General features: G+C 40.6%; 1 protein-coding gene across 3 annotated transcripts in view; it reads right to left on the reverse strand.

Moving 5' to 3' along the window:
• Positions 1-26,595, reverse strand: part of nr3c2 (nuclear receptor subfamily 3, group C, member 2) — an 86,610-nt gene extending 60,015 nt beyond the window's left edge. Inside the window, exons 1-3 of one of the 3 annotated variants that reach the window (XM_014337693.2) lie at positions 26,313-26,595; positions 26,122-26,160; positions 22,769-24,595 (exon numbers count right to left, since the gene is read on the reverse strand). In XM_014337693.2, coding sequence (XP_014193179.1) covers positions 22,769-24,576 — 1,808 coding nt within the window. In that variant the 5' untranslated portion in view covers positions 24,577-24,595; positions 26,122-26,160; positions 26,313-26,595. 3 annotated transcript variants of the gene reach the window in all.
• Positions 26,596-27,622: the final 1,027 nt, after the last annotated feature.

Consider the following 27,622-nt stretch of genomic DNA (forward strand, 5'->3'; position numbering starts at 1 on the left):
TTCCTGAGTAAATCAATTTTTACATAATTAAAAACACGGGGATTCGTTTACTGACATGTGGGTTGATATGTGAGGATTACTTATGGTCATGTGGGGTACTTCATTGGTATTTTTTCAGGCTGAAATCTCAACAATATGGAATAAATTAAAAGGGGACTTACAAATGCCCTTACCCGCTGCTCTTTTGTCTCTCTGATCAGTATCTGTTCATCCCTGTGCAGCACTTCATCAGTTTCTATCCATTTTTCTGCTCCTCTTCATTTTCTTTTCACTTTAAATTAGGCTACATATCCTTCGAAAGGCACTGTCGTGGATTAAGTGAGACACGTTTTTAAAGTTATTTCAGTACTTAAGTTTTATGTGGCTCTCATAATAAATGACAAAGGAGGACTTATTTCACGTTTTTGAACAAGCTTCAATTTAGGCTGATTCCCTCCTGCATGCAAACGCTCGCCGTGCAGTTCTGTTTTACTGCTTGTTAATGCAAATATCTAATCAGTCAACTGCGTAGCAGAAATCCAATGATTTGGGCATGTAGACGTGGTTAAGACAACCTCCTGAAGCTTAACCAGAGTTTTAGCATGTGTGAGGAAATGCCCCCTGATTCTGTTTTTCTATTCAGATGAACGGGTCCGAATTTGACATAAACAACATGTATGCATGGATCGATTCTGGTGTGGGAGGTATTTTCTTAGCACACTTTGGCGCCTTGAAATCAACTAAGAATCGTTCAAGGGTCACAGCCTACCTGAGTATTGTTGCTGACCAAGTCCACCCCTTTGGCCACAGTGTGCACATTTTCTGATGCCTGCTTCTAGCAAGATAATCTGCCATGTCGCAAAGCTCAGATCATCTCAAATTGTATTCTTGAACATGGCAATGAGTTCACTGTACTCCACAGTCACCCAGTAGAGCACCTTTGGGATGTGGTTGAATGAATAATGAATGCGCAGCTGACAAATCTGCTGCAACTGTGTGATGCTATCACTTAAATGTGGACCAAAATCTCTGTTTCCAGCACTTTGTTGAAGCTGTGCCACAAAGAATTCAGGCAATTTTGAAGGGGAAAAAAATCCAACCCATTACTATCAAGGTGTATGGGCAATGGGCAATATCATAAGTAGTATAATTTTATAATGCTATTATATATTTTTTTACCACTACAATTTAATACCAGTCTTTAATCTGCATTACTTTTCTTTAACATTACCAAATTTCTGTTGTGAAGCAAATCCATTGTATTTATATTCTACCCACCAATATTGACAGTGTGCAATATAAATAAAGCCCACAGAAAATATAACGTATTTGGATGAAAAAATGTATAGCAGTGATAGAGAAGGTACTCTTTCCCAGGGCACCATGGGGGTTGGTGGTGATATCTTAAAAAAATGAGGACAAAATACTAACACTGGATGTAAAATAAGACCTTATTTGCTGAAAAAAAAATGGTTTTATGTAAATGAGATGTAGTGCATATTAATCATTTGCCCCAGAAATTCCAAAGCACCCTCTAACAGATCCTAGACGTGTGTAGATCCCAGAAAAGAACCATTAAACTTTTTATTTCTTCCACCTAAAGTGTCGCTCAGCTTCTTTACTTTTGTAGAAGCTTCATTTGAGCATAATTTCCTGCATTTTTTTGCACCTTCTTTGTGTCATATGCCTGCAAAGTGATAGTATGCTATAAGTTAAACCATGTTCGCATAACACCTCCCTTTTCTCAGTAATGCAGAGTGTTATGCCAGTGTTACAGAGGTGCAAAAAACATCACAATAAAACAACATAAGATCAGCATAGAAAAACATAAGTACATTCATTTAGCTACTCAGAAAGTGAGGTAACATGAGAGCTACAAAAAGTACAATTTCATGCTTTTTTTTTTTTCTACCGTCTTTTCAGCAGGTATTACTGTAACTGCAAATCCTAATTTTGGAAAATGAATGTCATGGAGAAACAACTTGCTATCCATTAGATTGATTGTATTCTTCAGATAATCTGGCTTACTTCTTCCTCATCCTGTGGAGTACAGGTGTGTTTGCGCACGTGAAGGTGCAGCAGCGCTCCCCTTGGCACACTCCTTTATGTGGAAGAGCCTAATCTGACTTTAATACACTGCAGGGTTAACTGATGCTGGAGGCAGAGAGAGCTCAGCTCTGCGAGGACAGATCGGATCAATTACCCGATCCATCAATAGACAGAGAGTAGAAACTACCCCGCGCTGTCCGAGCTTTAGCTGAATATATTCCCTTTTAATCAGAGTCACCGCGACCTTTCATCAATGCCATCTTCCCTCTGCCCAATGAGGTGTGAAGAAAGAGGAGTTGACAGGTTTGAATGTCCTTCAGTATCTGTCCTGTATCATTACCCATCTCTCAAAATAGATCGAAGCCATCTATAAAAAGAAGCCCGTTGTCGTGCATTCACTGTGTTTGATGGAGCTTTGAGACCTTGGTCAGACATTGCTCTCGAGTTCTAGGTTCTGCTCTTATGTTTGTGTAGATGTTACTAAATAAAGGTTCAGCATCATTTGAATCCTGTGATCTAATGGTTACACCACAGGATTTGTTAGCAACTCCGGCACAGACGTTTACCTACATTTCTGTGATCGCGTTGGCTTCCTAATGTCCGAATAATTACCTCAGCCATATTCCCTTCCTACCAATGCCAAACCCTGCGAGCACTAGATAACACTCTGCTTCCAGAAAATTCTCAATTGCATCACTCACCAAAAAAAAATAAATCTTAAGAATCTTTTACAAACTAGATTTGTTCTCTCAGGATACAATATAAAAGAGCACAAAACTGAGAAGCAACACTGAAATATTAACATGTCCGCTAAGCAGATGTGGTTGTTTACAAGTGTGCATTTATTTATGTGTCTGATGGTGTGTGCACACCCCAAAAGGGAGCCACAAGGGGACCAAAACCAAAGGGAGACCACTGAGGGGAAATAACTAAATCATGCAGCCCACAGATGTTTGTTAAATGCCACAAAGAGACAAGAAAAAGAGGGGTCCAAAATTGTCAGATTGTTTTGTGATGTGTGCGTGTTTTTTTTAATCAAATCCTGTCTGACCACTTGTTAGAATCCATTAGACAGATGTGAACTGAAATCCATCTCCAAATCCATTTGATAGTGCCTTTGTGCAGTACTATCAAATGTAAATTAGACCACAGGAGGACAGAGAGGCGCACACAAACGTGACAATGAGATAACTGCCTTACTGGCGCAAATGAAAATTGTGGCAAAAAAAAGAAAAAAACCTTGAATTCAAATCATTTCAACACGTGGAAGATGCCTCATGATGAGATTGTATACACAGCAGGCGGTACAGTGATTGAGCCTTCGGGCCATCTCTGCTGAGGCCACTGCATCTTCGAACGTGGCAACATATGTGACATGCCCTCATTTTCAACACCATTAATCACAGCGGGTTTGACTCAGCATTTTGCCGTGGAAGTGATCTAAGGACTGTAAATGGGGGTGAGTGCTGAGTCGGGGTCTGAAACCGAATAATCGCGCGCACTGGTTATATGAATCAGTACTAGGGCACATGATCGAGAGGGGAGGCCTTAAAAACAGTTAAAAAAAACAATAGTTAATGTGCAGTTGCATTCAGTTAGGTCCATATATGTTTGGACAGAGACAACTTTTCCCTAATTTTGGTTGTTTACATTACCACAATGAATTTTAATTGAAACAACTCAGATGCAGTTCAAGTGCAGGCTTTCAGCTTTAATTCAGTGGGTTGAACAAAAAGATTGCAACAAACACAATCCCTTCAATTCAGGGGCTTAAAAGTAATCGGACAAATTAGATAACTGAAAATAAAATGTTCATTTCTAATACTTTCTGTCTGAAGTTTAGTCTTCAAACTGTGAAATGAGCCGTCCCACACCTTCTCCATACTTTTTCTTGCCATCATTCTGGTAGATGTGGATCTTTGTTTCATCTGTCCAAAGAATGTTTTCCAGAACTGTGCCGGCTTTTGTAGGTGTTTTTTTTTAGCAAAGTTCAATCCAGCCTTTCTATTCTTCGGGCTTACGAGTGGCTTGCATCTTGCAGTGAACCCTCTGTTTTACTTTCATGCAGTCTTCTCTTTAAGGTAGACTTGGATATCAATACGCCTGCCTCCTGGAGAGTGTTGTTCACTCGGTTGGCTGTTGTGAAGCGGTTTCTCTTCACGGTGGAAATGATTCTGCGATCATCCACCACTGTTGTCGTTCACCAGTGTTTTCTTTGTTTTTTTTCTCAGACTGTATCAAAATGTAGATTTTGCCACTCCTAATATTGTAGCAATTTGTCAGATGGGTTTTTCTGTTTTCACACCTGAAGGATGGCTCGTTTCACCTGCTCCTTTGACCGCATGTTTTCTGTTCACAGCAAAATCTTCCAAATGCAAGCACCATACCGCCAATCAACTCCAGGTCTTTTATCTGCTTAATTGATAATGAAGTAACAAAGGAATTGCCCACAGCTGCCTATGAAATAGCTTTTGAGTCAATTGTCCAACTACTTTTGGTCCTAAACCCTTCATCCAGTTTGATTGTGGATACCCTGAAATGAAAGCTAAGAGCCTACACATTACGTCATGTCCATTATATAACTACAACTGGAATATGTTTCAGTAAACAAGTAAAAAAAATTACTAAACTTGTTTCAGTGTCCAAATATATATGAACCTAACTGTACTTTATCCCTGCTGTAAAAAAATCTTTGAAATGTACTTTTAAGTTTCCTTTAATTCTTTCAGAAAAAAAATTCTTCCATCCTTCCACAACAACTTCCTAACTTTCCTGCTTTCCTAACCACTACTACTCACACATCTTTTTGAAAAACCTGTCACATTTCTTTGCTTAAGAATCTGAAAAACGATGCAGTACATTAAAATGTGCAACAATCTTCTCCTTCTTTCCGCCTCAGTCTATATTCTTTTTCTCGCTCCTTCTCTCTCTGTGGCAAACGCATCAAGTGTCGTACTTTTACAGCAGGTTCTTCCTGTCTTGGTATAGTATGGTAATTTTCCCCTGTTTAGTTTTTTTGGCACCTCTCCAGTGTAATCGCTAAGGGGAAATCGCCCCTTGAACACTTCTGAGTGTTTGTCCCTTAATTCATATTTCATGAAATGAGCATGGAGTTCTGTTCACACAGGGAAAACAATGCCATGCTGTCGATATAACTTTTCTAATACAACCCACAGATGGGAGCTCTAATAACTCATAGCAGGGCCAGGAGAATAAAACAACAAATAAATGGGACCTGTACCTAATGTGACAGCACCTGCTAGTCTACAGACGTGAAATATTTAATATACGAGGCACACGCTGCTCTACATTGTTAGCAATTTGTATTGGGCTCGTGGCACCTACTGATAATAATCATAAAGTTACTTATTTTAATCTCTGTTCTGTATTTGACTATAAACGAGGACTCATTCAGCGTTTTTTAATTGCGCTGTTCAGTTAATTTTTCACCACTACTTTCAGTGATTTGATCAACGCTGATTTTGTTCCCAGCAACAGTCTTATTCTTACGTAAATGGAGCTGTGGATAGTTTGTTTCCTCAGTGGTAAAGTGGCTGTTTCATTCGCGCTAATGCTGGATTAAGTGAACAGTAGGTCACGAGGACAAATCAGGACAGCATTAAGGGGAAAAAAACGCTGAACTTTTCTCACCATTACTCAACATTAAAGAAGAATACAAGAGTACAACTTAGATCAGATGGTTGACTGTCTCCATCCCACCATCACCCCAGTACACTGTTTTCATAATATACGAGACTCAGGCATGTATGTGACTCCACGTTTAACTACTTTGTTAAAATACTTAGTAACGTGCAATGCCAGCGAACTTGTAGCCCTGGCACACATCAGCACACCTCTCTCTCCCGCTGACAGGAAGTTGTAAACAAGCAAGAAGTGAAGTGAGACAGATGACAGCCCCGCTAACCAATGTGGTTCTCCAGCACTTGGATGTGGAAAATTGACCGTTGTGTGTAGGCTGTGTCAGAGGGAACTGGCATATAACCAAGGCTGCTGCTGCCTGAAATGCTAACATTAGCCATGCTCAGCAAACTAACTTGATGTTGCCCGTGTGCAGCGTTATGCACCCCAAAAAGAAGCCACACACTTAAGCAACTTTTAAGTTTAGTTTACTGAATGTAAGCACCAGTTTCAAATGGCTCTTATATACAATATTTCAAATGACTATATTGAACTTTGCCTATTGGATTTTGCACAATTTGGGCTGTTTCGCTATGATCAGTCTTATTTTTCCCCCCAAATCAAATACTAGCTGGCACGGATCATACTGAGTGGGAATAAAACCGGTAATTCATAGCTGTGTGTCCTGCCCCCTGCTTGCGCTACCAAGGTTAACATCCAGCAATATTTTTAGCAGTGAGAACGCATCTGCCACAGGCTATCTCCTGGTCTGTGCTACATGTGGGGAGGGCAACTCTGTATGATGTCCTGACCTGATTTTCCAAACTGCCTGAAGTTTAAGTATAAAAATGGTTTATGTTAAGTTTCCTCCTCTAAAATGATATTGGCTGGGTAATATAATTGGCTGATTTAAGCTATTTGCCAATATATCAGTAAATGTATTTAAAACACCTGATAAATACAAATTTAAAAAAAGAAAGAAGAAAAGAAGAAACACCCTTCAATCATGTTAAAAGCGTTGATGCTGCATAGTTTGCCCACTAGAGGGCTCTCTGGCAAGACATGGTTGGAACGCCACAAACACAACAACGTGCAATAGTCATATATCTCGTTTAAGCACAGTTGTTTAAGTACAATTGTTTGCACTTACAATAAAAACTAATTAAAATGCATTGCCATGTTATCTTAGTAAAGTATCATAAGTAGGGCTGTGCAATATGACCAAAATCTCATATCTCAATATAAGACATCTATCGTCCCGATAACGATATAAATCACAAAAATGTTCCGTTTTCTGTAAATTCTGTGAATCTCAGGCAGCTCGACTTGCGGGAAGTGTTTCCAGCTGGGCGTCATGTACGTGGAGTCGAGTGTTTTAACCGATGCATTAAAGGATGCATTTTTAGACATAAGTTGTAACGGCCGCCGTTTTCTTTGTATTTATTACACGGCGTGCTGCGGGGAAAAGCCCGTTCTAACGTTTGAGTCTAAGGTTTATTTTTTAGCACCTGGCGGCTTTTTTTTGCTTCTCATCCGTAAATACTCTGCATACTCTTTCACGTGATTCAGTTTATTTTGAAAAGTCTCAACAGGATCTTGAGCTTTATTGTGAAAGGTTTATGTGGAAAATAAACAAGCGGACACGCGATGGTTTTACCGTCTTGTTGCTAACGACAATGTTATATATATATATATATATATAATATATATGCATAGTTACGGTGGTCCCCGTGGTAATCGGAGCACTAGGTGCGGTGACTCCCAAACTAGGCGAGTGGCTCCAGCAGATCCCGGGAACAACATCGGAGATCTCTGTCCAGAAGAGCGCAGTCCTGGGAACAGCTAAGATACTGCGCAGGACCCTCAAGCTCCCAGGCCTCTGGTAGAGGACCCGAGCTTGAAGGATAAACCGCCCGCAGGGGCGTGCTGGGTGTTTTTTTATATATATACTAATCATAAGTAATAAAACATACAAAAAAACATATTGACCAATAAATTAGGTTTTTAAATCACCAAATATCGGTGATGGTATTATTCTTAAAAATCACACCGGTGCAGAAAATTCACATTTCAGTACTCACCTCAGTTTTGGAATTGAATTTTCGACATGTTATCAAAACAAAAAAAAACGGTAGCATGCTAAAATTTGGCCACTGCATACTGCCAATGAGATAGGATTTTTATGTAATAAAATCAAGTTAAAAAAATCCATTAAGATCAGTGAAACACATTCATTCAACATTAAAAGCCAGCAATTCCAGTTTCAATTTTAAAACATGCACAAAGTAGTAGAGGTGGGAATCACCATACATCCCACGATACGATATTATCACAATACTTAACGCACGATACGATATTATTGCAATTTTTAAAAATATTTTGCGATATTCAGATTCTGTACATAAAGGTAAACTTTATCAATATTCATTTTATCTAATATCAAAGTCTCACACTCAGTCTTTCTCTCATTTCAGTCAGTTTTATTGTTGACAAACTGAACGGTTTGTATTACAGTCTAGTCCAACTTAACTGAATGCAACCATCTGGTACAATTATAGCTATTCTGAACTATGCAATTTATGAAAACTATGCAGCCCATTCAGCAACTGAAGAATTTGAAAGTAAATTAAAACAAAATATAATTTTACATTAAATAAAAAAGTTTTAAACTTAATTAAAATAAAACATGTCTTAAATTAAAATAAGTAAACTGTCATGTTTATTGCTGCCAAAAAAAAGTTAAACACATTTGGACAGTGAAGGAATGTCAGGATTCTTGCTCAGAAAAAGGATCAACATGCTCTGAAGTCAGAGCATGTTCCAGTCCACAAAAACTTTTTTTGTAACAAAATATCGATTTCTGCTGTCCCTGTATCGATACATTATTAGCAAACAAAATATCACGATACTACACAGTATCGATTTTTTCCCCCACCCCTACAAACTATCTCTGTATGTTGGCAATGAGAACACAGTAGCCTTATTTGAACAAAGTTTAATGGAAGCTTCAGCAGACAAATGTGTCCATGGTTTGTTATTCAACCTAAAGGGAAGAAATATTTCTTAGGCTTTTTTCAATGGCTCTCCATAAAAGTAAATTCACGGCATAAAAATCTGACCTTTTCTGAGAGTAATTTTAATTCTTTGTGCAAACACTGACATACATACTTTGAAGTGTAGTCATTTGCCTCGTGCTATTATAAACTCAATGTAATTTCCCGCCTCACTATTGACCAAGGTTAACCTGTATGCAGCAGGTCATATGAAAAAGTAGGTCATCACTTTCATAATTTCCTCATCTTCCTTTTTCTGCAGTTGTGTTTCTATTTTAGACATGCTCAGGTAGACAGTCATCTTATCAACTCATCAAACATACCACTGCAAAGGTAGTTAAAACAACACAGCATCGCACCAGCATCGAGGCAGTGAAACAAGTGTGAGTAATAATACTGGAATGAAGAAAGAACTTCAGGCATGTAAGCAACAATCATAGGATAAGATCCTTCTTCGCAGACAACCCAGAAGAAACTAGATGCATTCAATGACAACTGGTCTTTCGTTCCCTCTTCTATATACAAATTGTGCTGAAATGGCAATTCACTGTCACCTTTCAGCATTAGCTTTGCGTTGTGTGAGAGGACAATGCACCGGCACAATGAAAGAAGGTTTAAAATGTAAACTTGCCAGCCGAATGCAACAATGATTTCTGACCATCCAACACATAAGGTATTAAATTATACAATAGTGAATGCACACCGAGACACTGTATGCACTCCAAGTGCCATACGTGTAGCTCAAAAGCTCATTTGCACAGCCATTTATTCTGCAACAGCTTGCAACATTAGGATTACAAATTCATAATGAGAAAAACAATATTTTATGGTGATGCCCATATTGACAGTGTGATTCATCAAAATTCCCTCTATGCATGCTGGTAGTGAACCATCTTAGATTGTAGATTGGGGTAAAAGAAAAAACAATCCAGTTCAAATTTTAGTAAAAACTAATGTGAGGCTTTACCAGTCTGAGTTAGCATAGCCTTAATTTAATCAGTCTTCATTTCTAATTATAAAGTGTGCCTACTCTCACAGCTGGGTGGGTGCTATGTTACTGATGTTGAACTTTATTTTGTTCATAAGGTTAATTATTAGAGTTGCTGTACCCTAAAAAACGGAATCGTCTCGTATTCAGAGAAATTATTACGCGTTTGGTATTGAGGTGAAAAGGAACAGTTTGTCCCGGACTTCAGCTACAATGAAAAAGACACAAAGCTGGAGTTATTCTGTGTCTTTTCTGCACAGCTGCCTCTTCTTCTCTCATTCTCTCCCCTCCCTCTCCTGTTTCTACTTCAATCATGAAACTGATCAATGATCGGCTTTTCTCTCTCGTTTGTTTATCGTCCACTTTGCGCCAGAACGGGGAAACCGGCGGATGTTGCGCTAAACAACAGCAGCACGTTTAAGCTTGATCAGCTAGAATTGATTTAATATTAATTTCTAGTATCAGCTGATGTTTGCTGGAGCCACAGCTGTAAAGTTGCTGGTCATGATATGGTTTGGTTATCTGGTGAGAGGGAAACATGAAGATGAAACCAGGAGATGTCCTTACTGGATCATCAGAGCTGTGATGGAGAAACAGGCTTACCTTTTAGGTGACATGAATGAGTTGAAGGGAAGTTATGAACTGTTTCTGAGAGACAAATAACCCCAGGATCCTTTTTTAGGTAGCTGACAGCTGGTAACTGTGCAGGGGTGGATCTAGCAAAGTGTTGCCAGGGGGCCAGGTAGGGCATTAACAGGGAGAGGGGGGCACAAAGCAATACTTTCTTATTCTCATTTCAAATGTCTAGCTTTTAATAAATAATTATCTGAGTCTTACAACAAACGATTAATAGATTGATACATATATACCATCAAGACAGTGTACATCACAACAGCGTTTGTTTTCATTCAAAGGCTTCATGATTTTTCCTCTAGTCAAAATGCCCGGGCTGATTTTTTGTCCCAGTCCAGCTCTGTATGCAGCTCACCTGCAGTCTGGTGTTGCCTACATCTTCCTATTCGGAAGGCAGAATTTCTGAGTACAATCGAAAGCACCACGACTGCAGTTTTTGTGTTGGATGTAAAAAGCGCACATGACGCTGTGACGTAGGCTAGAATCATGGCGGCGGTCAACGACAGTCCAGGCGTGGGATTTCTCTCGTGGAAATGTGCACATTATTTTTTCCTTTGGTAGGTGGCACAGTGCACTTGTGGCAAGTAAGCAAGCTAGAAGACTGGCACTCTTGCTGGGTATCCAGTTAGCAACAGATTAACAAGAGAAGTCTGAGTAAAATCAAAGTTACTTTCCCTAGTAACTAGTTACTTTGAAAGTAACGAGTAACTTGAAGTAACTGAGTTACTTTTGATGGAAGTAACTAGTAATGTAACTAAGTTACTAATTTAAAGTATCTTACCCAACACTGCATATTACATGAGAGATCAAGTGTTGGCAACTAGTCGGAATGAATAAACTCAATAACCTGACTCGTGCTTTACATCACATCTTACACTGTGTCTCTTTTATTATCTTAATGCCAATCTCACATTTTAACCACAATAAGGTAGATATCAGTCTTTTGGAAAGTATGCATGTGGTCAGACAAACTAAAAAATTAAGTTATGAATGTGACATTCCACCCTTTTGCGTCTCTTAATAGTCCGACATTACGGTATGGTGGTGAGTCAGCTTCTTTCATTTTATCCAAGGTCCAGCAGCTGAGCAAGAATGTGAATAAAAAAAGAAAGCTACTGCTTAACAGTCGAAACCCAAAACAGCCCCAGACTGACTTTGTTACAGTGAAACAGGCGGTTCTAGCCAAGTCAGAGGGAGGCAAGCAGAAGAAAATGCAGACACAGAACAGTGGCACGTTTGTCTATGCCAGGTACAGTGCAGTAAAATCTACCAGGAGAACAGTAAGATCAGAGGATTTTCCAGAGCTGCGGAGTTTATGCTAAATCAACAGTGTCTTAATTGTTTTTCCTAAACACTCAACCGCATTCAAACACATTCTAGTGACTATAACATCCACTATTCATTAAAATAAAATAAAAGATAGATAAACAACCAGCTTTATCTAGTAAGAAGATTTCAGTACTGCTGGAGGTAAGTAAATATGTTTTGAGATTCACTATAACATTCAGACGTATTCATGCTAATATAATGACATTTTTTAATGGCAGAAATAACACCAGAAGTACAAAAATATAGATATTTAAATGGATACATTTTATGACTTGAGTCAAGAATTGTTACTAAATTGTGAGTTAGAAGAGATAATAACCATTTTTTCTCCTGCACCCGCCTTCACACCCATACTGCCAGAAAACAAAGGCCTGAAAGTTTGCAGGGCCGCCCTGCTTTTTCTTCTTGTTACACCACAGCGAAATGTGTCGTAACAAACACATCAAACGGGCTGGGCTTTTTAAATTTTTCTTCTGTTTTTTAAACTAATATGGGAAAATATGGGAGGATGGTGGAGGAGAAGTTAAAAAAAATACAGGTTACTCATAGGCAAAACAGGAAGGTCGACAGGTATGACAATGAAAACTAATTCAATACCTAGACAAATGAAACTAATACTTTCTGCATGACTAGACACAACCCAAGGTCATGAAAAAAAAAGAGAAAGAAAAGTTTTTGTTTTGTTTTCGTGTGTCTGTAATTTGAACGCTGACCCTTTAATATCCCTTCAATTATGGCTTTTCTTCTCTCCTCTACAGAAAACCAGGCTCATATTACACTTCCTGACAAACATGTTTACCCCTTTGCAGCAGCAGACTAGTGAATTCTCTCTTTAGCAACAGGTTCAGTTATAATATAGTATCTTTTCTCTGAGCTGCCACTTGATCCTCGGAAGCTTCCTTTTACTTTCTGGGTCAGTGTATCACAGGAAGCTGCCCCATCCTCAATCACAGGGGTTTTGTGGGACCGTCTCATATGGATTCTTCTAAATGCTTGACAGAGGACACGCACAAATCATTTAATGTTTTTTATCCCACAGCAAAGCAGGAAGCCCGGGGTACCCACTAAACATGTTTTTCTAGGTCATGATGGCAGCCATTTTAAAGCTTCACAAGTGTGAACACGACTAGTTACTAGTAGCTACACTGCTAGGTAGGTAGTAGTTTGTTAAATAGTTCAGTGCTTCACATGATTTAATATTATTTGCTATTAAAGTTACTTTGATAAACTCTTGAGCCAGTTCTCATTTTTTAAATGTTTTTCTAGGAAATGAGAAATAGGTGCAGTGATTTATTGAAACATATGAAAACATAGAAGGAAGTAACAGTATCGAAGGCAAAAACAGAGTGTACAATTCTAATAACCTTGTAATGTAATATTTGGTATCACCACCTTTATTCGGTACAGGCTGAACTCTCTCAGGAAAGCTGTCTTCTAACTTCTTTAAGTAGTCTTCAGGACTAGTTTCCAGGCTTCTTGAAGGAGATTCAAAGCTATTCTTTGGATTTTGGCTGCCTTTTGTTCTGTTTTCCGTCAAGATGATCCCACATTGATTAGATCATGTTATTGTCCAGGTTCTGGGGAGGCCAGTCCATGACTGTGTGTTTTTATATCCAGGTATGCTTTTACTGAACTGGCAGTGTGTTTGGGATCATTGTCATGCTGAATAATGAAGCTGTTGCCAATTAAAATACTTTACAGTTGGCTTTGCATGGTGGATCAAAATTTGATGGCACTTTTTGTGGATAATTATTCAATAAAATTTGACGAAATCCCCCAAAACACTGGCTGAAATGCAGCTTCAAACCATTACAGAGCCTCTACTGTCATTTACAGATGAATGTAGAGACTCACTGTTGTACCTCAGTCTTTTATCACCGCCCTTACTTAAGAATGGCTTCTTTACAGGCGTCCTTCCACTGAGACCATTTCTGATGATGCTTCAGTGAAAGATATATGGATTAACTGAAAGGGCATATTCATCTCTTGGGTCATGTATCAGGTTTTTGATGAACTTTTTATTGTTAAGGACAGGAATTACACAAGCTGTTTATATGCTGTAGATCAGGGGTGGGCAACTTGAGGGCCGGTGTCCTGCAGGTTTTAGATGTGTCCTTGATCCAACACAGCCGATTTAAATGACTAAATGACCTCCCAAACATGCCCCGAAGTTCTCCAGAGGCCTGGTAATGAACTACTCATTTAATTCAGGTATGTTGGCCCAGGTGAGATCTAAAACCTGCAGGACACCAGCCCTCGAGACCTGGAGTTCCTCCCCCTTGCTGTAGATTGTTTTCTAGGCCTGCCAACTTTCCTTTTGTCTTCCACTTGTTCAGTTTCCTCAAGATTTTTAAGGACACAAGGCATGCCCAGCCAAGATACATCAAATTTGAAGCCAATGGGTCTTGGAAATCAACTTGTTTGTGCACAAATGCAATTTTATGCCCGTCAAATTGTGTTTTTCATAGATTCAACAAAATCTGGAACAAACTTGTGTTTTTGTGGAACGCTGGTGGGAACAAAGAGCCTAAAATACAATTTAAAAATTGGTTCGTTGTTAAGTTGCTTGTTATGTATAGACACAAGATCTGTTCATCCCTTGAGGTACAATAGATGCTGAAATGATTCCACTGAAAATGTCCGGGTACAAGAATTGGACTGAAAGTGAATTAGAAAGTGGACAAGGATCCACAGAAAACTTTGAAAGGGCTTGAGAAAGCCTGGAGAACTACTGCTCAAGACCACTTCTAAAGAATTACAAGAACATCTCCTTAGCAGTAAAATATAAATAAATCTAGAGTGAAAACAAGACTAAACTAATATCTCACTGAAGAGGCTCAAGTTCAACTTGTTACAATTTTCGATTCAGGAAATCGATCAGTGCTCGCTGCCTACTCAGATTTTTCGCATTTGTATTTGTGAATGTAAAATCGACAAAGTTATGGTTTTAAGTCACAGTCACACTTTTCTGAATCATGGGTTCTGCTGATGTAAAAGTGGATGCACCTCGTATGAGTGTCTATGTTCGTGTGTGTGTGTTTTATTCAGGGAAGAATGAAAGTGTTATGTAAAACGCCCAGAAGCCCCCCCCTCACCACCAACAACAACAACAACACACAAACGCAGTTCCTTTGGTTTATTTGAGCCAACTATGCATGACCTACTTTGGGAACCTTTCAAGCAAGCTGAACAATTAACATTTTTTGGAAGTGTCTTCCTTCATGGCATCCCTTCCATGGAGAAAGTGACAAGACAAACACCAGGCTTAAACGTAAGCACTCTGGCACGAATACTTGGGCAAGCTCTAATTAAACATGAATGATAAAGGCATGCCTTGTTTGCTTAGTCAAATATATCAGGATACAAGAGGAACACAATTATATGCTGAGAGAGTGAATCGAAATGGATTCTCTCTGCATCCTCTCCACCAAAAATGAAATATAGATCTAATTGGTTTTTATAGCGCTGAATGAATAATATCCAGCCAGTGAAAGAGACATCACCTTGCATTTAGATCAACAAGAGGTACTTTCTTTATTTATGACAATAGCAATAGGCTCTTATGAGCGGTTAATCTCTATAATTTGTGATTTAATATGCGCATATTTTCCTCTAGCTGCGGTGTATGACTAAATCGCCAAACTGACCCACAAGGCTCATGACTCAGGAGATGTTCAAGAGCACTTGTGAGAAATCATTGAGACTTCTTGCATGCTAGGTAAACAAAGTACTTGGTGCACAAAAGACGGCCACAGCACCTCACACAGCAGCACGCCACAGAAATCAGGGCAACACACAGAAGCATGCACTATGCTTTGTTGCAGCTCCGGTATTTAGTTTCCACCTCCTTTATGCAGTTTGTTAATAACCTCAACAAAAGAAGGGAATGTCAGCGGTAGGTAATAGAGGGTAGATCTCCAACTACAGGACCGGCCTAGTGGAAATCTGGCCCTCTGTCACCAGACTGTGTTTCAGGAAGAAGTTCAAGTGAGGACAAGACAAGCATTGAAATCCCAGGAGCCTTGGCCAGCAGTAACCACACTTTTATTGGAGTGTCAAGTCCGGCCTAGAATGTGTGCTGTTGTTCTTGCTGTTGGCGACCATGGCGACAGCGTTGTGTGCTTGTATGTGTGTGTGTGTGCGCCTTCATGGCTGTGTGTGGGAGAGGCTGAGTGGGAACTTTTAACATGATTTCTTTTCTGTGCAACAAAAGCATCCGACCATTGTGCTAAACAGTATCATCTGGGTTCTTTTAAAAAGATTACATCCACTGTAGGCATCTACTCCTACACTCTGGTAGCACAAGGTAAAAAACATATCCATTCATAAAAGCTGGGAAAGAAAACTGGCTTTCACTTTATCCTCATGGCTATGCTTGTTAAAATAAGGGGCGATATTCTGATCACATCCGTACCCGATTTAGAGCTGTTTTTAAGATTATTTTATAGCCAAGGAAAAATAGCTAAACTCTTAGCTAATGTCATTTTGCTCTTCCGGCAAATGAATTCAGCATTACTGTGTTGGAGAAGTAACAGTAAAGGAAGTAATGGAAACAGAGCGTTGGACAGAGATGCTTGCACCACCAAATCTCGTAGAATCGAAAGTAGAGCTGACAGAGGTGAGAATATGCCTCTTTACATTTTAATGGTGACCATTACTTCCCCCTTAAAGCACCATAAATACAGTTTGGGCAGCTCGACAAGCCATAAACATAACACCGACATATTATCACCTTATAAAGTTGTTGCGGTGAACCTCTTAGCAAAAACTACCAGATTATCCAGCAAATGCAGACATATCAAACAAATGAGCTTTTGTTTGATATGAGAAATCTCAACATTTACGCCCTTTCAGCTCTGTTTGGGTATACAGCCACACCCAACGAGATATGTGGATTACTTTATGTGTCTGCTCACTGCTCCTGAGAAACCAGTTGGTCTATCAGTTTTTTGTGGAAAAGAGTGGCCCGCTGCTGCTGCTGCTGCTGCTGCTGTAAACATGGTTCACACAGCCTGAAAGACCACACCAGGGACAGTTAATAGCTGAGAGCAACTGCTGCACAGCAATAGTTGGCTGTGATGGTACTAAAATTGCAAACACTACTGCCAAGTCAAGTTGGTGATAATTTAATGTCCTCAAAATGCCTAAATAATTGTGATCCAATTGCTTGAGTGATACCTAATCAATCAGGAAAAGCTTGGTGATGATTATTCAAAACTTACACTCATTGTCTTATAACCTAAATGAACACACTGGCTAAACAACACTATGAACATCTGACTGAACTGAGGATATCCGCAATGCTGAAATTCTGTTTTGAAAAGAACAAAACTGCTTCCAAGCATAAGCCCATAAAACGGTTAACTGTTACACAGAGAAAAGGCCAACAACATCACAAACACAGGTTACTATACAAAAAAATATGTACATTCATAGTCGTACGAACTCCTAAGTTCCATAAAATACATTTTCACTGCTCTTTACAGGTTTTCCTGAGCCGAAACGCCTCACGGAGAGAGCTTTTACCGTCACTTTTAAGGATACATTTTTAGACTTTAAGAACTGTAGACAGCTGAATTCACCACTTGGACCAGCTCTTACTATTCATACCTTGAATGCTGCCTCTCGACTCTGCTTTACACAGCCTCCAATCCACCCACACCAACCAGTGCTGGGCTACCCAGAAGACAGAAAAGACCTGAAAGAACTGGATCCTTGTGGTCTCTGCGTGTTCATTAATTTGTGTGTTTCTGCAAACGTTTTTTTTTTTTTTTTCATTTTTTCTAGACATTAATGTTATTTTATTTTAATGCATTTCAATGCATCTGTTTTTGCATCAATTCAAAATAAAAGGGGATAAAAATTTAAATACGTATGATGAGGTCACAAAAAGTTTCAGGCAGTAACGCTGTGTTGATTTGTATTTGTGAGATCTACATTTTGATTTGACTTAACAAATCTTATTACACTGAAAATCCATTTTGCATCTACAAGCCGCGGTATCCCACTGCTTTATTTTATCAATACGATTCACGGGCTGAAAATCTAAACCTATTTAGACTGTCCTTACTTTATTCTGTGCTCAGTGTGACGAGTGCTCGGCAGGACTGGTTTAGTTAAATGCTGCACTGAAGCCAAGAAGACAGAAAGACCCGTACACGGATGTGCTTGTGCATTTTAGCATACTGTACTTTACTTTATTTTACGTGCAGCATTTAACTTCATTTAATTAAAACACGTGTAACTCGATTGTAGAAGGATAAGCTGTCTACCTGTCTTTTTATTTAAGGATTATTCTGTATGCCGTGCCAGCGCTGTGGCTAACACATTTTGACTAAATTGGTTTTACGTAATGTAGCTTCATTTTCTTCTAAATAAATAGCGCGTATCATTTTCCCAACATCCTTTGAGAGCCCCTTTATAGTGGGCTGTTAACAGCTGGTTACACAGTGTCGGGGAAACATTTCACCAGTCTCTTCCTAAAGCACCAGACATATGTAGACACATGCTACAAATATACATATCTATTATTTTGACATCATTAGTTATAGTTTTAGATCTAGTTCGTTCTTTATTTATTTATTAATAGATTTTGTCTACACGTGACAACTAAAATCTGCATGACAACATGATGTCTTCAATCCTCATAAAGCTAAAACCAGTGTATTAGTTAAAAAGTTCTACTATGCTATTATGTGCTAGTTACACGCATATATACATATATAAATATGATAAATCTCATCTTGCTCACGAGCGCATAAAACAGCACTCACGCTCGATGAGTATCAGGGCTGCACTTGAGACGTAGTTAACAAGAACTCGTACACACTCAAGATTAAGAGAGTTTTTCTAAAGCAGCCTGACATTCATTACATTTTATTACACAATAGAAGAAGAGCAACACTAATACTCCAGAAATCTGAACTTGCTCCTTGAAGTTTGCCAGAATAAGTGGTTTAAATGATATCCAGCACAATTAAATGATCATAGTCTTCACTTAATTACTACAATATAATTAAATATTCACCGGCACACATGAGAGTGCATATAATTAAAACGCTTGCGCACAACAAAAGACAATATCTCTGCCACACTGTTATGTCTGCTGGGCAGACACGTGAGAGCCGAAGCCATTCCCCAGCACCTTCACCTGTAACGTCCTTTTTCACAACCCAAAGAAACAGCTGTCCGCTTCACAGTCAGGAACCCATAATGCACCGGGAGCCCCTGTGCATGCCTGGTGTTGGGGTTTAATTGGATATTAGTATCCAGCAGTGTCTGAATTAATCAAATCATTTCCATCCATTAATTTAGTGGAGGAACATACAATTAAAGCCTTATTAGCGTGCTCTCAGGAGTATGCCTTTTCATCCCTCTGCAGAACATTGAGAGTTGGCCAGAGTCCAGCGTGAAGCCTTCTCCTTGCTCGAATCCAGTGCCTCTTCACGACGTGCTCTCGTTTAATCTATAGAAACCGGCTGCGAGTTTAAAACAAATGAAAGTGTCTGTCAGCGCTGGGCAACTTTCCTGTTGCTGGGCTGAAAGCTACAAGTTTCAGGAAGGGCTTATTTAAATTGAAAAAAGCATTGTTGGCTTCGAGTTGTCGGATTATGAAATTATAAGGTTAGCACTGACAAGTTTTAGAGAAATTCTATGTGGTGAAAAATTGCTGTGAAAACTAACACAAAAATGCCCTAAATAGGGTGAAAAGAGATTTGGAGATTTAGGCTGTGAGCAAACATAATCCAGAGCCCTAATGTAGGTCATTTTATGATCATTACCATATTTATATATCTTCAAAACTGCAGCGCACTATTTTTTTTCCTCAAAAAAATCAAATAAATACAGAAATGATACATTTATAACACATATATTAAATGAACATCTCTGCATTCAAGCTTCTAATAACATGCAATATTCCATTCTACTTTATCCTAGCATTAGGTTTAAATTAAACATCACGCAAATACAAATATTCCAGGACTCCTTTTTCCCCCTTCCTCCTCTGTTCTGAATCTAAGTTAAAACATTTTGCACAAAGTAATCCAGACTGCTCAGATGAGCAGCCATTTTTAATTAAAACCATTTACAGAGGAAACCAAAGTGAGAAAAAAAAGAGCCAAGGGATTTAACACTCTGTCATCCAAGGCTTCAGCGGATCAAAGAGTTTTAGTTGTGCTTTTTAATGGTTACGTAACATTTTTGCCTATGAAATATTGGGCCCGGGTACCATGCAGTCAGTCCAAAGCTGGACGGTACCACAGATTTTCCCTCAGTGCTTTTTCAAATTTCAGGCAGGATACTCTAAGCCTGTGTTTATGCCTAAGTATAGCTGTCAATCAATGCAGCACCAGTAGTACAACAGGAAACTGAAAGAAGGCAGTAACCTCTGAAGAAAAAACGCAGTCTTGCCTTCTGCCTAATGCATATATATATATATATATATATATGTATGTATACAGTATGCGTGCGTGTGTGTGCGTGCATGTATTGTATGTACACATGTATATTTGCATCTGTCTGCTTCCCTGTCTGCCTGACTGCCTGCCATGTGGCCCACCTCGTACTGTCATCCTGTCTGACATTAGGGCTAAGCTGGATCTCATTAGGACCAAGGTGGCAGTGATCCCGTCAACATCGCTTTGGCTCCTGCCATATGGGTCGCCTCCAAGGTAACCGGGCTGTATCAGTCTCCTCAGAGCTGCAAGCCTTGTTATAGCACATGCACAAACAAGCAGACGCAGTATCTACTTTCTAGACAAGTGTGTACGTATGAAGCTGAAAAGCGCGTCAAACGGGAGAAAGCGTGTAATTTTGATATGATAATCAGGCCAAATGTTTTAGATGAAAGAGAAATAAACACTGTCACAGATACACACAGGGGCAGGCACAGAGCACAGAGTGCTTGCTATCTATGTTTAACACATAAAAGGACAAAAATTACACCAAGACAAAAACATTTTTTGTGAACAAGGTTAAAAGGAATTCATCGGGTTATCTTGTGTCACTGAATGATGGTTATTATAAGTACATAAACTTTTAATACAGGGGTGTCAAACCCATTGTAGATCACAGACCACATGCAGCCTAATTTGATGTAAGTGTTATATTTCTTTCAGCGTGCATTGACTGACTATTCATGTTTAATGAACCCTCCGTTTACACAACAGAAGATGAGCAGAATTTTAAGGAATCTTAAAAAATTTAAGTGCAATTTCAACGTTTTTTTCTGTTTTTCCACATCAGTCGGATTACATTCATTAGAAACAAAACACCAGCATCGGCACGGCTCTTTGCCTTAACCACCTTCCCCTGAAGGCGTATGGCTGGCTAAGGGTAACGTCTTTGTCAGTAAGCAGGCTGTAAAAATGATGATGTTTCAGATCTTTGTCTCAGATGAAATTAACAGTCCAGACAATCACTCCCATAACATGAGCCTATCTTAACGAGCTGCAGACAGAATACTTCCTGGTGCAAAGCGCACTGAAAAATGCTGCTCTCCTTCTCCACGATTTTCACTTCCGGCGGACCCTTTCACGAGCCCGTTCTGGCCCGCTCACCTTGTGTTTGACACCTCTCTTTTTAAAGTAAATTCTAAACAGAACAATCAACCCCTTAGAAGCAGTAGCAATTTTATAGATTACATTTATATTCTGCAGTAAATCATACTTCTAGTGATGACCTAATTGAATATCCAGTGATCAAGCACTTTATTATGCCAGCTTTTTCTAAAATAATTTCCCTCCCATCTGAACGATAGTAACTGAGCTGAAGAAAATGATAGAAAAAGGCCGAGAAATCAAAAAGATCTGCAGAGGGGGTTTTTTTTTCGTTTGTTTTTTTAAAATTAATTCAATCAAGAAAACTTTTGATCTAATACATGTCCATTACGGGGTTCTGTGCAACATCTCGGCCCGAGCTCAGCTTGGACTTGGCATGATCAGTCAAACATAGCAAAGCAATGCACATCAAAATCCCAGCGGAGGCTCGGATACAGTGCTGCACTTATTTTACAGCAAGCGTCTGACTTTTATCAAAAGCGATCCAAGTAAGCAGGAAGTCATTTATGGTTTTGTTTAGTGCGTCTTTGCTCGAGCTCATAAAACCTGTGAATTTATGACATCCCCAAGCATAAATAGATTATAGCAAAGTGTATTTTATAAAGCACTAGTAGGCACTCTCTGTTATTTAAAAACATTTATAATACGTGCAAATTCTCCATATACCACAAACCATTCTTTGACTTACTGTAAATAAACAGCAGCATCCGTCACTGTTAGGCGAATATAGCAATGTATTTTCAGCAACACAACCGTGTGTTTTATGGCCTACGGTTGTGACATTCACTATTATTAATCGTGCTGATAATTCACCTCCTTCACATGCAGCCGGGACAGTAGAATACACTGGAACCACAACAACTGTGTCAAAGTTCCACTATGTCAGATTGGCGGCTGTTATAGATTTTTTTCCCCCCTTTGGCCTGTTTGTTTTGTTCCACCCCCTCCACCACCACCCTCACAAAAATCAACTGTTTATTTCATCAGTTTGGCAACCAAAGCCTGTGATCAATCATTCATAATTTATAATGCTGCCAAAGGCCTAGGGCCCATAAAAGCAGATATTTGCATTACACAAGGTCTCAGCTAGAACTTCTGATAACAGACCAATAAATTTTGTTATTGTACGTACACACAGGCCCCTGATAAGAAGCAAACTTTGCCTCTGTTTTACAGTAGAACACAGGCCTGTAAGAAGAGAGACGATGATGTTGTGGTCACATGCTGCTACAACAATGACCTGGACCCTATCCTTTAATTCCTGTTCCCCCAGCCAGCATTCCGCTGCCTTTCCCAAGCCCTGTTGTTGTTGTTATTATTTTGCACTTCTCAAAGCAAACGCCCTAAATCCCCTGTGCAACAGGAGTCCCATTACAAAAAAACGAAACAAAAAACTGGCTCTCCATCTATGGGAGACTCTGGAGCGGCATACTATTATACAGGTACACTGAAGGGAAAAAAAAACCCAAACATGATTTGATATTTACACAAAACAGGCACACACAGAGACTGCCTAAATACGCCTTCTTCTTCCTTACCTCGACATGCCGTCCGAGATGCAGTTCTGACCCGGATATCCTTCACCTCTGGCTGCGAGAGACCCCTGGGATATGCCCGGGTGAGATTTCCACGACTCCATTAACGCCGTTACGGGTGAAATTAGATTCAACAAAGGGTTGGTCTGGTCCCTCACATCGTGCCGCGTGAAAGACATTGTTCCTTGCGCTCCAATCTGGTAATGGAATGAGTGTCCACCGGAATTAACTCCAACAATGGCGGATGTGGACATGCTGTTATTCTCTTGGTAATAGCTGCCATCTGTGGCTTCCTGCTTAACCCCTTTAGACAGGACATTGTTGGAGAACACATCAGACTCATAGTTCCCATTCACAGAGGAGACAGGGGGTCCTAAGATACCGGAAAGACTGTATTCATCAATGTTATTCCTCAGGGACAGATAAGTGGTCTCAGACGCAGAGAAGAGGCCAATCGATGGTGACTGCTCACCGTAGGGCTGTTGATTCATACATCCCTCACTTTTGTTTGGCTCACTCTTAATCTGCGTGATAAAGGGCGTGTTGCTCGCGTTACATTTGGAGCTGCCTAAACACATGCTCCTGAAGTCAGTCCCAGGCTCGTTCTTTATGTACTTAACCATCCCCATCTGATCTAAGCCGACATTGAACACCTCCCCGTCTACCATCTCTACTTTAGGGAACTCGAAATTCTTGAAGTCCGTTTCTCTGGTCAGCCCTGCTTCCGGGCTGCTCGTGTCATTCTGCACCAGACCCAGTCCGTCAGCAGGACTGGACACAGGAAACCCACCAGAGGAGGGGTTCTGTGGGCTGCTAGCAGTCATGTTGCCTGCTGTGGCCGGACTGGAGATGGAGGGCATTGCTGTGTTGCAGTTGTTGGTGGTTTTGCTAGAGCAGCTGCCAGCTGTTGGGCTTGAGACAGAGGACCTAATGTTACATGTAGTGCTGCAGGATGGAGGGGATCTCACACTACTCATGCTCTGAGGACTGGACATGGGAGACCTCATGACATTGAGTGGGCTGGTGAGTGGCGGTGAGCCCACGGTGCTGGACTCCACAGGGCTACATGTGACTGAATTCCTGTGCTTGATGTTGGCTAGAGTTGCAGCACACGAAGTCTGGCTGACAGGGCTACTGACAGACGAGCACAGAGGCGCAAAGCACGTAGGAGGACTGGTGGTAGACGACACCATATTGTTGCTGCCTCCGGGGCTGGAAATGGCACTGGAGGTTTGGGGACTGCAGGACAGAGAAGAGGCCAGCATAGATGCTGAGCTAACCGGGGTCCCCGCGGTGCATTCTCTGGGAGTCGCGCTAGGCTGCTGGAAACCAAATGGCTTCAATTTGGGGCTCTTTGTGGGACCACATTGGTTCTCCTCTAAAGGCCGTCCACATGCTGGATACAGCTTTCCTGGGCTGGTATTGGCTCCCTGCTGGTTAAAAGCAAAATCTGCCTCCCTGGCAGCATTCATATACAGGCCCATAGACTCAGCCACAGTCTTGGAAAGCTCTTTGGAGTCCATTTCCTGCTTATGACCAAGGAGTGAGTTGTTGAAGTGTGGGAGAACAAATGGCTGGTTCTGGCTGAGCTGCAGCATTGGCTGCTCCTGCTTTTTTGTATTGTTGTCTTTGCAGTCGGTGGCCGGGCTTCCAGCAGGGCAGTTGACATTAACTATGTCCATCAGGATATCACTGCCAGTCAGACTTGAATCCTCTGTACTGCAGCAGTACTCCATAGTGCCAGGGACCTGAGGCCATCTGTTCTCTGTGTCCTTTCCATCAAAGAAACTTTGGTATCTTTTGGTCTCCATTGCTGGCTCATTGAGTTACCTAGTAAACATGGCAAACAGACAAAAAACAAACAAAAACAGGGTCAGTCGAGCTACAATAGTTGGCAAAGGTTTTTAAGAGTATTACTTTCTGATAAAGAGACTATGTAAGATTACGTTACATATTAAAGGATTATGCAATTTTATTTTCCTTTAAAATCTAATCAGTCTCCTGTTTATAGCTTATAAAAAGTTGCACTTAAGTGAAACCTAACAAGGCAGAAAAAAAAACAATGTGGAGGAACTGAAAGATTTCTGAGTGTGAAGCCCCTGTTTGATTGTTTTATTTACACGGGCAACATTTTTTAAGATTAAAGTGTCTCATATTTTTTTAAACAAGTTAAATCTAATAAAGTCCAAAATAAATCTGTACAGTATTTCCCTCTCACACATGATTCAAACCCCTTATCGGCGCACTACAGCGAATGCAGCGATAACTTAAAGAAACCCAGACCACAAGGGTTAATTTATCTGTATGTGACGTCGCCTGGGCTTTTTTTTCTTTTTATTCCCACCTCTACTGCGTCTCTATTGGCCAGCTCGGCCAGAAATCCAGCAGCTTCATCAGGCCCCATTCATGGATTGGCCCGAAAGCTGTCACTCAATAGTTATCGCTCATGCAGCCACAACATTGCTGCGACACAACTTGAACTGTTGTTTTAGGCAGCCGGAGCGGCTTCCCTGTGTGCTAAAAACGATTCAACATCACTGGGAACAATCGGACGATAAAACACAACAAATTGCATTGATTTCTGGTTGGTTTGGAGTTAATGTTCAAGCTATTTATTTTGCATGCAACGGTGCAAGTCCGCGAAGGGCTCGCAGCGAGCGGCCGAGATATCGGCGTTAAAGTGTTGCTGTCTGCAGAAAAAAACAGGCTGTCCTGTGCACATGTGCAGAGAATTTGAAAGTAAAACAAGAAAAAAAAGGGGGGGAAAAACCCGAACAGCTGTCAGACTCATAATTCCCCTCCTTGTTGTCCTGCTGCGATCGCTCTGCCTTTGCAGGACATGCACAAGTCTGCATTTTGCGTGTGCGCAGAATACAAAAAGTAGATGAAAAAAGAAGCCAAAAGCCCGTCCGTCTGCTATATTGTTTCCGTTTTTTACTCCTTTTTTTCTTTCTCTTTGCTTTAAAACTCGCATGTATTGCTTTTGAATGATTACGTCCACTACGATCAAAGTATGAATTATTTAAGCCACTTTTTAGACAGAATTTGACAGCCCTATATATCACTCTCCGCAGACAGGTGAGCGCATGTAGGTTAAATCCACTAACGCTGCTCTAAATCACGGCGGCGATTTCCTAAAGTGCATAAACTTCTTGGCCACTTTTATTAAAGAGCAGACACGGAGGGGAGAGGCTAACGGTCCCGGTTAAAAGTTATTATTTTTCTCCTCCACAGCACCAAGGCCAGTGTCCGTAAGTATCCAGTTCTCCCGACTCCAACTGCGAGGGGGACTTGCTTTCATTATCACCTCGAATTAAAACTGTACAGTCAAAACACAGGGCTCCGTCCGTCCTTACCTTAATTACGACATTCAGAGTTGTCAGGTGGCTGTGTTGCTGGGCAGCGATAATCCAGAGGACAGAAAAAGAAAAACGCAAAAAAAAAGAAGCAAAGTCAATAAATATCAACCAACGTGCTCTCCGCCCCCCACCTCCTCACCCCTCTACTCTTTCCAATACATTGTTGCCAGTTTGACAGATAGACACACCGGAGAAGTCTACTGCGTATTATCACTAGTAATCCTCAACAGCGAGCCGCTGCTCCTGACAGGACGAAACGACAGCGATGGGTCGGACGGCAGCGACGGATAATCACACTCACATTATGGCCGTAAGAAAATTTTTTTTCCCAAGATTGACGATTCTGGAAAAGAAAAGAAAAAAAAACAGAAGAAGAAGAGTAATTAAAAACAAACGAAGGAGTCGAGTCGGACTTGCAGTCAGAGCGACGTCATTCTGTGCACATGGACCCTCCTACTGCAACGAGTGCAACACAAACTCCGAGGAGGAGGGAGGTGGTGGAGGTGGGGGGAAGAGAGAGAGAGAGAGAGAGAGAGTGGTAGAGGGGGAGGGAGGGGCTCGGAGCGCAGGTAGACGGAGCCGTCTGGAAATAGGGCACCGAGCTGTGTGAAAGAAACTCGTGTGATGGCGACAGTAAGGCTTTCGTGATTTCATTTTTTCTTCTTCTTTTTTTGTCTGTTGAAGTCTTGCAAGTTTGTTACGTTATATTTTCTCTCTCTCTTTCTCATTTGTGACTTTTCAATATTAGTCATTTCTGCCAACTGACACTTCGGAGATCCCGTCACGGTCACGCACAGCAATTTTAGATCACAGGAAAGTATTTCAGGTGCTTTCCCCGCACGACCCCCCTCCTCGCGCACGGTGAACGTGGAGCTCATGAGACCCTCGCGAGTGCTGAGAGAAGAGTGAAATCAAGTCGGCGAGAGCGTGACGGCTGCCCCCCACTAGATGGAGATGCTGTTCAGAAACAAATTACAGAGTGGTCAAGCTGTCACTTAATTCCGTCCATGTCAAACTATATTAGTAAAAACAAAAAACGCTTTAATCTCTAATGAATCCAAATGCACACTTTCTGCTTTTGCGTGTTAGACCCGTAGCTTTCTTTCCACATCATCTGTCTTCTTAAAGAAGAATATAATAATAAAAGCCACAAACAATGTTTCCTATCTGAGTGTGGACATTCGGACACCTTTCTTTTAAAATGAAGTGCAAGACATCCACTCATCCCTGATGGTGACACATCCGAGTCCATCTGGTCACTGCATGTTCACGCTGTCTCGCTGGCATGTCGCACCTGACATTCGGTGATGAGATGATTACAGTGCATGGTTAACGTCCATAGGTGCCTTCACTCGAAAGTAAAAAATAATCAAATAAATGTTCTCAGGTTCGTGATTTGTGACTCTGTCATCTGGATTAAGCTGCTGTTTACATTTCACGACCCACATCTCATGGTGTTGACTTTGGTTTTACTCCAGCAACATCCAATAATCAGTTT

The sequence above is a fragment of the Haplochromis burtoni genome, unplaced genomic scaffold, assembly GCF_018398535.1.
Source record: "Haplochromis burtoni strain Fernald_Lab_line unplaced genomic scaffold, NCSU_Asbu1 Contig_191, whole genome shotgun sequence".
NCBI classification, from domain to species: Eukaryota; Metazoa; Chordata; class Actinopteri; order Cichliformes; family Cichlidae; genus Haplochromis; species Haplochromis burtoni.